General features: G+C 34.7%; 3 protein-coding genes across 4 annotated transcripts; 1 reads left to right on the plus strand and 2 right to left on the minus strand.

The window, feature by feature from the left end:
- Positions 1–469: 469 nt before the first annotated feature.
- Positions 470–3111, minus strand: LOC117922722 (heterogeneous nuclear ribonucleoprotein 1). The gene is made up of 7 exons (XM_034840923.1): positions 2982–3111; positions 2691–2864; positions 2485–2525; positions 1911–2074; positions 1684–1786; positions 1426–1595; positions 470–1331 (listed from the first exon to the last, which is right to left on the minus strand). The coding sequence occupies exons 2-7, from the start codon at positions 2840–2842 to the stop codon at positions 894–896; spliced, it is 1068 nt and encodes a 355-aa protein (XP_034696814.1). The 5' UTR covers positions 2843–2864; positions 2982–3111; the 3' UTR covers positions 470–893.
- A 448-nt stretch (positions 3112–3559) lies between these two features.
- LOC117921626 lies at positions 3560–7021 on the minus strand. Of its 2 annotated transcripts, XR_004652391.1 has the most exons (3): positions 6600–7021; positions 4258–4809; positions 3560–4039 (listed from the first exon to the last, which is right to left on the minus strand). XR_004652391.1 is itself a non-coding variant. In XM_034839575.1 (2 exons), exons 1-2 carry the CDS (start codon positions 6973–6975, stop codon positions 4337–4339), a joined length of 849 nt encoding a protein of 282 aa, XP_034695466.1. In that variant the 5' UTR covers positions 6976–7021; the 3' UTR covers positions 4102–4336. The 2 variants fall into 2 exon arrangements, 1 of the variants encoding a protein (XP_034695466.1); XM_034839575.1 differs by lacking the exon at positions 3560–4039 and having other exon boundaries at positions 4102–4809.
- Positions 7022–11282: 4261 nt separating this feature from the next.
- LOC117921968 (pentatricopeptide repeat-containing protein At1g08070, chloroplastic-like) lies at positions 11283–13858 on the plus strand. Its single transcript, XM_034839916.1, has 2 exons — positions 11283–11606; positions 11775–13858. The coding sequence occupies exons 1-2, from the start codon at positions 11522–11524 to the stop codon at positions 13145–13147; spliced, it is 1458 nt and encodes a 485-aa protein (XP_034695807.1). The 5' UTR covers positions 11283–11521; the 3' UTR covers positions 13148–13858.
- Positions 13859–14054: the final 196 nt, after the last annotated feature.

Raw genomic sequence — 14054 nt, forward strand, 5'->3', positions numbered from 1 at the left:
TCTTATTTTGGAAAATGGAAAATTCTGCAAGAATGGAAGAAGCATCTTACCAATATTTTATCTCAAATATGAAATTTTAATAAATGATCTAATAATCATATTTTTTTTAATATGGTTTGATTAATTCTAAAATGATATAGAGAAAATATTTTCCTAAAAAATTTATTAAATATAAAATAAATATTTTATTTGTTAAAACATTTAAAAAAAAATATATTATCATAATTTTCATATTAGGTTTTTCCTTTTAAATCATAAATTGATTTAATAAAATTAGTGAAATAAATATAAATATTTTTACTCACCTTAAAAAAAGTTCTTGGCTTAATTAACAATTAATTCAAACTCTGTATTCATGATATTATACCCAAAAAAATAAATTGCAACCATGACATCACTATTTTCATATAGAAATTTGTCTAAAAAATGGCAATTATGGACACATCTTAGAACATTGTAAGAAAGGCTAAGATTGGGAAATCAATGCATTCTCATTCAGTAATGTCCCTCAACGTCACCTTCATACAGCACTCAGTGATGACTGGCAAAACACAACATACAACTTACCAAAACAGATCATACACAACACAATTGCATTTCCTTTGGGCAGAAAAGAAACAACAAAAGGTAATACAAAGCTTACTACAACAGAATGTCAAACTAAACACTGCATTTCAACAGCATGCAGAGACCTGGTGGTTGGAGAGGGGAGGGAGGAGGAAGGGTAATGGGATGGTATTAAGCGTGTGCTGCTTTTGAAGTTCTTACATGTATGGGAGAAATGAAGAGAATTACAGTAGCAATCTGCTCTCAACTTCTATGAAAATGGTTTCCCATCTGGACAAACTGCCAATAGATGATGGTACGTAATTATGAAATTCCCGCCTTACGCTTCAGTAAGGATGGTATCTTCCGGTCACAGCATTCCCACCCAGATGTCCTTTACCCCCGCCATGTCCAATGCCATTTCCATACCCTTTACCACCACCACCACCACCACCATACCCAGTAGCAGTAGCACCACCATAACCATTAAGAGTCCCATAACCAGTGCAGCCATACATGGGGGCACTAAACCCATATCCATACATATATCTGCCATACCCATCTGGGTTACAGTAAGCACCATAGAAACCAGCTGCAACTCCACCATATCCCATACCATAACCGTCATATCCACCATAGCTACTGTAGCCACCATAGCCAGCATCCCCTCCGCCCATTTTTCCCCCATGTCCACCTTGAGAACCATTCCTGCCACCATAGAACTTTGCTGCACCAGCATTGTACTCGGCACCAGCTCTTTTTGGTTCAGCCTTCTTTATTTCCACCTAATATTTTATGTTCAAATTCTCCGGTTATAAGCACTGCAATGTGAAAAAACATAGAAACGGCATGATAATTTGATTTCAATCAGACTTTTACCAGTTTTCCTCCAAGTTCATGAGTTTTTCCCTCAGAGAAAAGCCTTTCAACAGCATCTTCACTCACAAAAGTGACAAATCCAAAGCCCCTTGACCGCCCGGTTACATGATCCAACATAATCTGGTTCTCAACAATGGCACCATATGAAGAGAAGTAGTCCTTCAACTCATCTGCAGTGTTTAAACCATTTTATTTATTTAAAGAGAATTGGAAAAAAAACAAAAACAAAAACACAAAAAAATCCTTGTACTAAATTACCTTCTGTTAAAGATGATGGTATTCCACCCACAAAAATCTTTCTTGTTTTTGATACCCCTCTAACTTCCATACCCTCTCTAGGGACAGTCTTCTTCACTTCAACCTGATACAAGAATGAATCAAAACAAACTCCAACAGGTTGAAACCAATGCCCATCAAGTTGATAAAAGTCAGACAAAGAAGAACATCTGAAATATCATTCATTGGGCTGAGTTTGGCAATCTTACTGCTCTGCCATCTATAACATGATCTTCCTCCAAAACCTTATCGGCCACAGCTGGATCAGCAAATGTTACAAATCCAAAGCCTCGTGGCCTTCCAGTATGTCTATCCATCATTATAACAGAATCTGTGATTTCTCCATAGTTGCTGAAGTAATTGGTGAATATCTCTGAAACCAAAGTTCCAAAGAGTGAAAGGGGGTAAAAGGGGGAGCAAATACTAAAGAACATGAAAATGATGAGGAAATGGTAACATGCGAAAACAGGAACAGAAGCTTAGCTGAAGACACAATGACATCAAGAAGCCATGGGAAAAAACCAAAAATAACTAACTTAAAACCGCAAGAGTAAACTCAGTTAACCACAATACTCAACTTTGCACCTAATCCCATGAAAGATCAGTTATAAAAAATAATTTCATAATTTGAATTAATTTTTTCCATAATCCAACAAAAACCATAGTAGCATTCAAGATCCATAAACAAAGAATTCAAACCCTCAAGGCAATGCACCAGAAAAACCATTAAATTCATGACAAATTCAATGAATATAAAAACATAATATAAACAGCTTCGCATACCTTCACTTGTCTCCCACGAAATGCCGCCAACAAAAAGTTTTCTACTCACATAAGAAAAACCACAGTTACAGTTCATTCAAACCCTCAAATTTTATTTTTATTTTTTCAGATATTTCGAGCAATTCGGAGCCCAAAGCTAATAGCACCAGAAATAGCTTACACAAAACGCATCAAGAAAATCTAAACCATGACCTTTACACACTAACCCAGAGTACGAATTGCGAACATCGACCAGCTGCTGTATGCCAATACCTTCACTATCTACACTATTGATCGGTTCGATTCCACGCCCGGAAGAATGTCGGTGGTTGTGGTCTAGGTCATTCTCAAAAAGTCTGAATTCTGGAAGATCATCCATTGTTTTCTATCTAGCTATCTATCTGCAAATGAAGAAAGCTTCAGTTTTCCAGTTTATAGCAGCCAGCCTTAGCCGATATGGGGTTTTGAGATTCTTGCATAAACCCTAGAAAAGGACGAGCAAAAACCCTAGCCCTAACCTTGGATAGAAAAACCCTAGGGTTTTCTTTCTTTGAGGCTGCAGAAGTGAGAAACCGTCGGTTCAGTGTTTAAACGACGTCGTTTTTCCGGGGAAATTGTTTCAGTAGTCCAACCCCCGGAGAATGTGCTGCTCATCAATCGTGATCATCTAGGCGATATATATATATATATAGTGCCATAATTTATTTATTTATTTTTGTTCATTTTTTAATTATTTTTTTATGGTCATGGGTTTCCGTCATAAATTTTTTCTTTTTAACTTTTTTTACATTTAACGGTAGAGATTAAATGTTCAATAACTATTGATTTAATCTTAGGTTTTTTCCGTTATACATATGTGCCAAAATTTAATATTAATTTTATTATAAAATTAGGCAAATTTTAGGGTACTAACTCAATAACGACACCAATATGTCGTATTCGATAAAAATACGAGATTCAGATACGGATAAATAAAATTAAGTACAAATGAGTGAGACCAAAGTATAAAACACGGGTATTATATACAAAACAAAAAGACTTAAAATGCATAATTATTACATCTTACGATAACAGGATCCTATAATTTATTATATGCCATAACAATTAAAATCAATGTTATTCATATCATATAATCTAATCAAGCCTCATAGCAAAAAATTTGTTCATTCTTCTTCTTCAAACATGTTACCTAGAATTCATTGTCAAATGAAATGCAGTTCTAAAATCTAATGCTGAGGTTTCATTGCAAAGGAGTAGGTGTAGGGGATGCTGATCACATCCTGAAAACCACATTTCAGGTGAATACTTGAGATTTCTGGGAATCTATAGAACATCCTCTGCTTTCTGAGGTGGTAAAAATGAGCCTCTGGTATAACCCGGAAGCTGGAAATTCAAGCTCAGTTCAGTGATCTAAGGCATGAGGATGATGATGATGATGATGATGATGATGATGATGATGGTGGTGGTTGCTGGAGTTGCCATCTCAAACTAGGGTTTTAGCATGCTGTTTCTGTATTACCGGGGAAAAGATGCCCCTCCATCGCCTTCTTTTCTGCTTATAACAGCTTACCCAATTCTGCAATGAATATTTGGGAAGAAACAAAACCAGCAAAAGAAGGAAGTTATGAAGGGAGGAGATGAAAAATAGAAACTTTCAAGCATAAGTATGTATTAGCAAAATTGATAAAAGCATTTGTTACAGTTTCGACTTTAATCGTTCTTTGGTTTCTATACATTGAAAACAGAGAATTTGTCCAGAAAGGGCTGAGGGAAGAGCAAAAATATGATACATACAGTTCTCAGCCTGCAAGCTGCTCTTTACAATATTACATGCATCCTTCCTATCATCTCCATCTGTTCATCCTAGTTGTCATTACTCGTCTATTTCTTCATCATAATCTTCCTCTTCTTCTTCTCCTTCTTCTTCATCGCTTTCTTCGTCTTCTTCTTCCTCATCATCATTGACAATGAAGCCTCCAAGTGTGTCTTCATCTTCAGTTTCATCATCTTTGTCATCTCCACTTGCTTTCTTCATAGAATTTTTACTATTTATGGTATCATTTGGTGTCTTGTTGTAGTCCTTTGATCTTGTTGAATATTTTGGTCTCTGATTCTTCCTGATTTTTGCAACTAACTCCTTGTCCTCATCGCTCTCACCCATCCAGTCATCATCATCATTGCCTTCTGCTTGCTTCCTCTTTCCCCTTGTGCCCTTCTTCTCAGAAACCTCATCATCTTCACCATCTTTACTAGGTTCCTCAAGAAACCAGTTCCAGTTCTTCATATCACGGATCATTCGCTTAGGATAGGAGTCAAACTCATGCCCCATTACGATAAAACCAAACTCTGCATGTAAAAAAACAACAAAATGGAATTACAAAAGCATCGCATTGGCAACTAATATGAAAATTGGCAACTAATATGAAAATAGATAGAGCATCCACATAGTAAATGTGCAAAATACTTTAAAAAAAGAATCTAAATAATAATTTTTGGTAGATGATCTATTGTGCTTCATCTTCTAAGTTGTTATCACTATAACAGTTTTCTAATGACGAAGGATTAAGTGTCCATTTAGGAATAATTCTATTTAAAGCGCTTTTAATCTGTTGCACACTTGAGCTTTGGTCAGTAATGCTTTTAAGTAGAATTACTCAGTGTTCGGATATAAGCAAAAAATTTACTTTGATAGTGTTTGGTAGCACGTTACATAACAAAAAAGTGGTTTTTAAAATAACAACTTCCAAGCGATTATACAAGAATCATTGCAAATGATTTTCTAAATTTCAAACACCTACTTTCTATAAGAAAACGCTTGTAAGCATTATGAACTCAAAATCACTCTCTAACGGACTCTAAGTCAACTATTTTCCAAGGATGCCAAAGGCCATAGAATCCACAACAATCAGGTATCAATAGATAGTAGTAATTTTTTATATGTTTCTTTTTTCTCCAAGTGATCACATAATTTTCCGACAATCAAGTACTAGGTGAGTTGCTTCCAAAGGATGCCTTGACTGACCTGCCACAGAATTTATGACAATCAAGTATTAACTAGTTGGGCAATCTTATAAGACTTTACCTCATCACCAATAGACATCATCCCTACCTTTCTGTCAATAGAAACCTCAACTTCTCAAAAATGCACTCATTTCTTTTTCAATCTTTCCTCATATTGCCACTCATTTCTTGTCCTATCTATCCCTCTACTGTCTTCAACTGGTGCATTCAAAGCCCATAAGATTCACTCATGATATAAACCGATACATTTGTCCCCAGATTAGCGCAAAAACAAATCCAACTCAACTTGCTATATCAACCAACTGGAAAACTGAGCTATTGGACCATAGTGAGCTTTATCTACCCTACAAGATTAACTCGTGTACATACCCCATCAGAAGATATATAATAACAGGTTCAATTTATTGGTGCATGACAAAGTGGCTTAACCTACTTCAAAACTTGTTCAGCTATTTCTAGCAATGGCATTGACAGTCAATTTCATTTAGTACAATTGTTTTCCAAGGCAAGAAGCAAAACAGGTTTAATTGTCTCAAGATGACTGATCATGTTTCCGAATTCCACGAATTAATCACATCTCTTCTACCTACATTAACTGTGGTGTCATACTTTCCTCAAAAATTTTCTCCAAAAAAACTCAGGATTAGATATGGGGAAGTAATGTAAAAGGGATTCAAATTCTTGGAAAGTAGTAATCACGTGCAGCCTCCCTAAGTGCATTATTCGATTCTAGTTTGATTCAATGAGGAAATAACTATTTATATATGCACATTAATGTAAAACCCAGATAGAAAAGAGCGAGAGAAAAAAACAGAAGCATTTTCCACCTGTTTGTATTCTGGGAAAACATGGGAAAAGCAAGGAAAGCTAAAGATGGTGAACTCAACTCGACCTGACCCAGTAGTTAACTTGGCGCCCAAACTCTTAGGCCTGCTTGGTAGCAGAAATGAGAACTGTAAATGGAAACTATGTAGAAATGATGTGGAGAAAAAAAATATTAGTTCAGTTTCGAAAATGAAAACTTTTCTGAATCATTTCCGCTGCCAAACAAGCCCTTGTGATTTTTTTTTCTTTCCCGGCCTTTTCTCAGCAACCAAACAGTTCCAAAACCATACCTTTCACAGGGTCAACGTCTGAAACACTGAGAGACTCGAACCCACAACGACCCATCTCCGGAAATTCAGTTCTCTTCAAAGAAAACCAAATGGGGTTCTTCGAGGAAACACAGAACGAATCCCCACTTTCCATTTCACCGCTTTGATGCCTCCTGAAAACCCTAATTTCTCCACTTCCGCTGCTCAGAACCCAGAAGGGGTTCTTCCCAATGACCACGAAACGAACCCTAGTTTCTGAATCTTCGTGGAGCTCGAACGTAACGTGGTGGCGAGATACTGTTCTATCAGTGGTCGGAAACCCTGAGCCTCGTCCAAACTCCTTCTTTGAACCCTTTCGAAGCTCTGTTCTCCAGCCATTTTTGCCTTCAATCTCCATTGAATTTTCCTTCAACGGACACACAGGGTAAAACGCTGCGTTTCGAATGAGGTCAATGCTCCAGTAGATATATAGAGGGAAGCCAAGAGGAGACCATTTAAATTTTAACCCTCAATCCCTTAAAAGGTACAAAAAGACAAAAATAGCCCTTCTTTTTCCTTCCAACACACCTTCGCTTTTCCCTGTATTTTATAGTATATTAGGTTTTTATTTTTTTATCTAGTCATCTAGTTGCTCATTTTCTTTATTTTCCTATGGGGAAAAGTTCTTGCCATTGTTTCATCTATTTTTTATTCTTGATCACAAAAAAATATTAAAAATGTAAACAACCAATAATTTCTTTTTTATATTATTATATTATTTCTTTCTGTTTCCTAAAAATTTAAAACTTGACTTCACCATTATGGGTTTAAAACAAAGACTCCGCTATTACTTATATCTTTACACTCAAAATCTATATATCGTACTGGAAATAACAAAGATTGAGTAATTTTGAAAGGCATCCATTGTAGAGTTGTGCTACCACCAAAAAGTTGGCAACCAACAAAAAGACCAAAAAATGAGACAATTCGTTCAGGTGGAGAGGTTAAGCGCACACGATGTTGTGGTAGATATGGTGATTATGGGCACAATAGAAAAACATGCAAACAACCAATCTCATTACATCATAGAAGTGAACATAGTTGTGTCAATATTGTTGAGAGTAATATCAACATCCACAAATTCTCTTTACAACCAGTTTATTAGTCATTTTAATAATATTATCATAGAATTTCTTTCTTGGGGATGATTTAGTCATGTATCTACACCTTTTTTTTTAATAAGGGCATGATGGAGTGAAATTTTTCTATATATGCTTAAAGCAATTTTTTTGAATGATGGATTGAAATTTTAAGTTAATGTTTTAGTTTTATCATATAAATTAATTGGTTAAATTTTATTATGGTTAAGTTGATAATCATTATTAACTTGAACTTAACTATGGTTGACTTGCATTAACAAAAAACTTAATTGTAGTTAAGTTTATAGTTAGAATTATCACCTGAACTTAACAGTGATTGAGTTGTATTAACAAATAACTTAACTATGATTAAGTTTACAGTTAGAATTTTCACCTAAACTTAACAATGGTTGAGTTGTATTAATAAAAAACTTAACTATGGTTAAGTTTACAATAAAAAATTTCATCTGAACTTTACAATGGTTGAGTTGCATTAATAAATAACTTACTTGTGGTTAAGTTCATAGTTAGCATTTTCACCTGAACTTAACAATTGTTGAGTTGCATTAACAAATAACTTAACTATGGTTAAGTTGACAGTTATAGTTACATTACAAAAATTGTAACTTTGAGCATCAAGTCAAATTCATATGAAATAACAATCAACCCTTAACAATATATAAACCTATTACATAGTCAAATTCAAACCCATTACATGAGCAAATTTTTGAAGTAAAATAATTCAATTACCATTTTCTCTCAAAACTAATCAATACGAGCACTAGTCAGTGAGTTGAATGAATGATCATGCATGGCTTATAATCGATCCTTCAACTCATCAAGTTGTCTTATAAGCATGGTTTGATCATGTCCAAAGTACTCAACTCTATTACCTCCATCTAATGAACTACTACCATCCTCGATGGCTCTCCATAACCATAATTTGATGGTCCTTCGTCTGAGTAGGTAGATTTCAACTATCTCATACCTCCTCCAATATCCATTCTTGGGTTTCTCCGAAACCCTTCCATCTCACTTATCTTCCCAAATCGCCAATCAAAACTCTACTTTGATCTCTAGGATGTGCTTGCATTTTGGACATAGACTTCAATTCCCTAGTTTCCATTTCCATCTTTGTACCACCCAATTCATCTCTATTTATGTTCATATCAAGAGCAATCTCAAAAACTCATTTATTAACTCTGTCCTTAGAATGATCTCGACTTTTCTCAACATCTAAACCTCTACCAAATTCAAAGAACTAGCTTTTGACTTGACATTTGCATCAAAAATATCACTCGAGTTATTGAAATTCTCTGTTTCATTTTCTAATAAACTCTCATATTTCAAGGAAACTCTTTCAACTCTTTCTTCATTGGACGTCTCTAATGAAGTGTCCACGCCAGATTTTCTATTCTTTTTCTCTGTAAATTAAAAGAAAAAACAATCAAACCCTCAAATTATTGAAAAAACCTCTCCACACTTCGTTTGTTTCTCCATAAAATGGTTAAAAGAAAAAGAAACTAAACTCCAAGGCCTCACGTTTTACACTATTATGATTTCAAAAGAATGAAAAACAAAGGAGAAAAAAAAACATCTCTACCAAATAGTTGAATTAGCAAATAACACAAAAAGAATTCAAGATTTTGATTCATTTTCTTCTCTAATAAATTTTCTTAGCAACCAAATAATGGTAAAGGAGAAACAGAGAGTAAAAGAAATTGAACAAAACACCTCTAAAACCCTATTTATTTGAAGAGAAAACATATGAAATTAAAGATATTGAACCCTCTTGTCTCAATTGAGCCAAATAGTTGCATCAATAAATGCCAAGCAAATGATCCAATAATTTGACTACTGCTCTTTCTTATTGTTTTCTCTGCAACCAAACAGAGGTTAAAGAGAAAAACTAGCAATAGAATTGAAGAAACCGTAAAATTTGACCCACCCCAATAATTGCTTAGGCAAACAACACCCAAATAATTCAAGATCTCTATTTCTTTTCATTTCCCATTCATTTTTTCTCAAAAACCAAACAAACGATTAAAAATAAAAATAAAAAACAATTATAAAATAAGAATTATTTGGTTAAGATGAGTTTTCTGTTCTGTGCACCAAAGAAAGAGAATGAAGTAGAAGAATAAAATAAGATTTTTTTTTTTTCGATTTCTAAAAGAAAAAATGAATAGTGAAATGAAGTAGAAAATAAGAAGTTGTAAGTGTTGAAGAGAAATAAAAGGAGGAGTATTTTTGTCTCAACTAGGTCTTTTTTTTTTATGTTTTTTAATTGGTGGGTTATTTTTACAAATATGAGAGTTATTTTGACCACTTTAACCAAATAATCCAAAAATTTATTCATAAAATAAAATTTTATAGCAATTTTCACGTATTTTCAGATAATATTTTTAAAAGATGTTAAAAAAAACAATAAAAAAATATCAAAGCCATATAAAAGTTTTTATGTTATATATTGTTCCATAATATAATAATTTTAAAGAATTGTTATGTGAGATCTCATTTCGAATACATGATAAAGTTCTTGACTCTATATAAATATGAGCTCTCCTTAACGTTGAAGACGAGTTTTATAACCATAAAAACTCATTTAGATGGTCATATCTATATAATTGAATGCGGGTCATCACAAATGATATCATAGTTGATCCTCGATTTTGGTGTTTTGGTTTGTTTTAAAGTTGTAAGAACCCATTTAAATAAAAATTCATTATCAATAACTATTTTAAAACATATTATGAAGCATAACTTTATATAAATATTTTTAGAAATTAGAAATATGAAAAAGATTGATTTTGTATATTTTGATAAAAAGGTAAAATTTTAATATTTTTCTAAAAATATCCATTTATAAGATAAACAACAAATATTTTTAAAACTATAGGAAATTCTCATACTCGCCTCACACTACCTTGGCTGCCCATTTAAATTTTTTCAACAATTTTCAAATTTTTATTTTTAAAACTTAAATTTATTAAAATAAATATATTTTATAAATAAAAATATTGTAAGTATTTGTAATTTATTTTCATGAAAAATAATATTTTATTTATGTTTAAAAAGTTGAAAAAATGAAAAAAAAAATCAATTAAGATAATTTTTTTAATTATATATAATTAAAGTGAGGTGGGATAAAGCCATTACCTAAACCCATCTCGAATTTTTAAAAACTTCCAAAACTTAAAACTTTCAAAACTTGCCCCAAATTAGTTTATTTTTATCTTAAACCTATTTCATTAGGGATGAAGCATGAAAAGTGCCTGAAAAAATCGAGTACATTGTTATCCTTAGCTTCAATATATTATTCATCTTTTGCATATTATGACTTTAACTTGATTATAAAAAAAGGTCTTGTAGTCAATTTCTTTAGAATAATAAAAAAAAGGCCATTTTTTCTTATCTTCAAAAAGGAAAAAAAAAAAAAAAAAACTTAAATCTTATTTAGCCATAAATTAAAAGTTGCTTTCTTATGGTTGCATGAAACCGTTTCGAGGCTGCAAAAGCCTTCCCGCCCAATTCATATAAAGAGACGTTATTTTCCAAACTTCCGTTACAATGGTCATGTTACTCTCCCTGCTCCGAACCGCCACCTCTCTCACCCAAATCCACCAAATCCATGCGCAAATCCTCATCCATGGCCTCCCACTTCAAACCCACCTCATTCCCAAGCTCATCGACCTTCATTCAATCGATTGTGCTCGCTTCGTCCTTGATCAAACCCCTTCTCCCACTGATTTCTCTTGGAACTCCTTGATCAGAGCCTACACTGTCCATGGCTCTCCACAAAATTCCCTGTTTCTCTATCTCAAAATGCTTCGGAGCAGCACAAAACCAAGTAATTTTACATTCCCATTTGTCCTAAAAGCTTGTTCCACCCTTGGTTCAGTGCTTGAAGGTGAACAAATTCATACCCATGTTTTAAGATTGGGTTTTGGATCTGATTTGTTTGTGTGTAATTCATTGATAGATATGTATTGTAAATGTTTTTGTCTTGATTCTGCTCGGAATTTTTGGGATGATATGGAGTTTAGAGATGAGGTTTCTTGGAATTCTATCATTTCAGGGTATGTACAATGGGGGCAGGTTGAGAAGGCACGGGAGTTGTTCGAAGAAATGCCTATGAGAAGGAATGTGGTTTGCTGGACTGCAATGATAAATGGGTATGGGAAAGAAGGGGATTTTGTTGAGATGTTGAGTTTGTTTCGCCAAATGCTTGTTTCGGCTGATGAGGTCCAACCCAATGCAGCAACAATGGTGTGTCTACTGTCTGCCTGTTCAACTCTCTGTAATTATGAGGTTGGAAGGTTCCTTTCGGTTTTTATTGATGTTAACAAGATCCCTTTGAATACAATCTTGGTCACTGCTCTTATAGACATGTATTCTAAGTGTGGGGATGTGGAGAAAGCTTGGAGAATCTTTGATGGTGTTTCTTGTAAGAATCTGCCTTCTTGGAATGCCATCATTACTGGATGTGTGCAGGGTGGACTTCTTGAGGAAGCAATTGATTTATACCGTCACATGAAAGCACAGTCAGTGAAACCAAATGAGATCACCCTGGTAAATGTGTTGTCTGCTTGTGCTGGCTTAGGGGCACTGGAACTTGGGAGAGAAGTTCATCTGTACCTGGGCCGAAACGGCTTAGATCTAAATGTGATTCTTGCCACTGCTCTGGTTGATATGTATGCAAAATGTGGTAAAATCGACGATGCTTGTTTGATTTTTGTCAAGACTAGCGAGAAAGATGTGGCCTTGTGGAATGCCATGATACTGGGGCTGGCTTACCATGGCGATGGAAGAGATTCTTTAGCAGTTTTTTCACAGATGGTGAGGGCTGGGGTGCAGCCCAATGATGTTACATTCATTGGAGTTTTATCAGCTTGTAACCATTCAGGATTGGTAGAAGAGGGAAGGGTTCAGTTTTCAAGTATGGCTGATAAGCATGGATTGTCTCCTAAACTTGAGCATTATGCTTGTATGGTAGATCTCCTTGGCCGGGCTGGGCATCTCAAAGAAGCATATGAATTGGTGCAGAACATGGTAATTCCACCTGATTCAATAATCTGGGGTGCTTTACTAAGTGCTTGCCGGATCCATCGGAATCTTGAACTGGCTGATAAAATCAGTGAAACAATAACAGCATCGCAGGATCCCAATATTGGTTTCTGCATTCTGTTGTCGAACATTTATGCTTCTTCAGGAAGGTGGAAGGATGTTGCTAGAGTGAGGAGACAGGTAAAAGAGAAAAGGATAAAAAAACCTTCTGGTTGTAGTTGGGTTGAAATTGATGGTGTTGTTCATAGATTTGTTGTTGAAGATACAACTCATCTGAAATCTGGGGAGATCTATGGCGCCTATGAAATTCTAGTTAATCATTTGAAGGCTGAAGGGTATGTGGCAAATTTTGATTTTATTGCAAATAACATCAACGGCATGTAAAAATATATTCATCAAATGGGTTGAAGATTTGAAGCTTCACACCTTCAATTGATGGGGACTTGGGAGAACTATGATGATTGGTGCTTCCCAAGGGAAATGAAGTATCTACATTGGATTGTTCTTGTTCTATCACAGATTTTGGTGGTCAAACTCACAAGAAACACAGTTTGAGGGCTTTGAGTTTGGGATTTTCAGCAACTGGGGTGGCCACACTTTGTGATAGAACAACTCAAATACTGATCCCTGATGTCTTTTCTGTAACAGAATGGCCTGGGTTCATGGTGATGCAGTCTAATTCCATTGTTCCTTGCCTTTGGATTGATGGATGAACGCCTGAGAAGAGACATCATATGCCAAAGGTATGAAGCTTTAGTTTCAAGGCCAAAGGCCATTTGCCAAATTTTGATTTGTTTTGGAAAATATTGATGATATGGTTTGAAGTCTTTGACACGTCACCTGAACTTGGAACTGTGAAAAGGGAGTTGTAGAGAATAAAATGCAGCACACTATACAGAGAGCATTTCTTCATATTTATCATAGATTTTGGCTCTCAAACTCCATGCCACTGTTCTAACCAGAAATCTAGTCTTGAAGCCTGAAGGCCCTTGGGTTTTCTGCAAGGAGCTTGCCGGTAGCATAGGTTGTGATAGTAGAGTCCAGTGAAGAAACCAATCGCCGTTTGCATCATCGCCTTGAGTCAGGTAGTCTTGAAGATCCATATCTTAATTGTTAAAGCTTTGAAAAATATTAATAATTTGACATGTAGAGGTGTAAAATTTGAGTCTCTCTTAAGAGGAAAAAAAAAAACTTAAGATAGTGAATCTTGATTCAACACCTGTTTAATCAAGAAGCATGCTGGAAAAATTAAGAAAACATCATACTACATATGTGGGTTGAATTTTGGAGG

The sequence above is a fragment of the Vitis riparia genome, chromosome 9 (assembly GCF_004353265.1).
Source record: "Vitis riparia cultivar Riparia Gloire de Montpellier isolate 1030 chromosome 9, EGFV_Vit.rip_1.0, whole genome shotgun sequence".
NCBI classification, from domain to species: Eukaryota; Viridiplantae; Streptophyta; class Magnoliopsida; order Vitales; family Vitaceae; genus Vitis; species Vitis riparia.

Coding starts and splice junctions, on each gene's coding strand:
- LOC117922722 (XM_034840923.1), bottom strand. CDS start 2,842: ATGGATGATCTTCCAGAATTCAGACTTTTTGAGAATGACCTAGACCAC. Junction 1,596..1,683: donor ACCATCATCTTTAACAGAAG/GTAATTTAGTAC, acceptor TAAACACTGCAG/ATGAGTTGAAGGACTACTTC. Junction 1,332..1,425: donor ATGAACTTGGAGGAAAACTG/GTAAAAGTCTGA, acceptor ATAAAATATTAG/GTGGAAATAAAGAAGGCTGA.
- LOC117921626 (XM_034839575.1), bottom strand. CDS start 6,975: ATGGAGATTGAAGGCAAAAATGGCTGGAGAACAGAGCTTCGAAAGGGT. Junction 4,810..6,599: donor AGACGTTGACCCTGTGAAAG/GTATGGTTTTGG, acceptor TTTTACATGCAG/AGTTTGGTTTTATCGTAATG.
- LOC117921968 (XM_034839916.1), top strand. CDS start 11,522: ATGCTTCGGAGCAGCACAAAACCAAGTAATTTTACATTCCCATTTGTC. Junction 11,607..11,774: donor CCTTGGTTCAGTGCTTGAAG/GTGAACAAATTC, acceptor CTATCATTTCAG/GGTATGTACAATGGGGGCAG.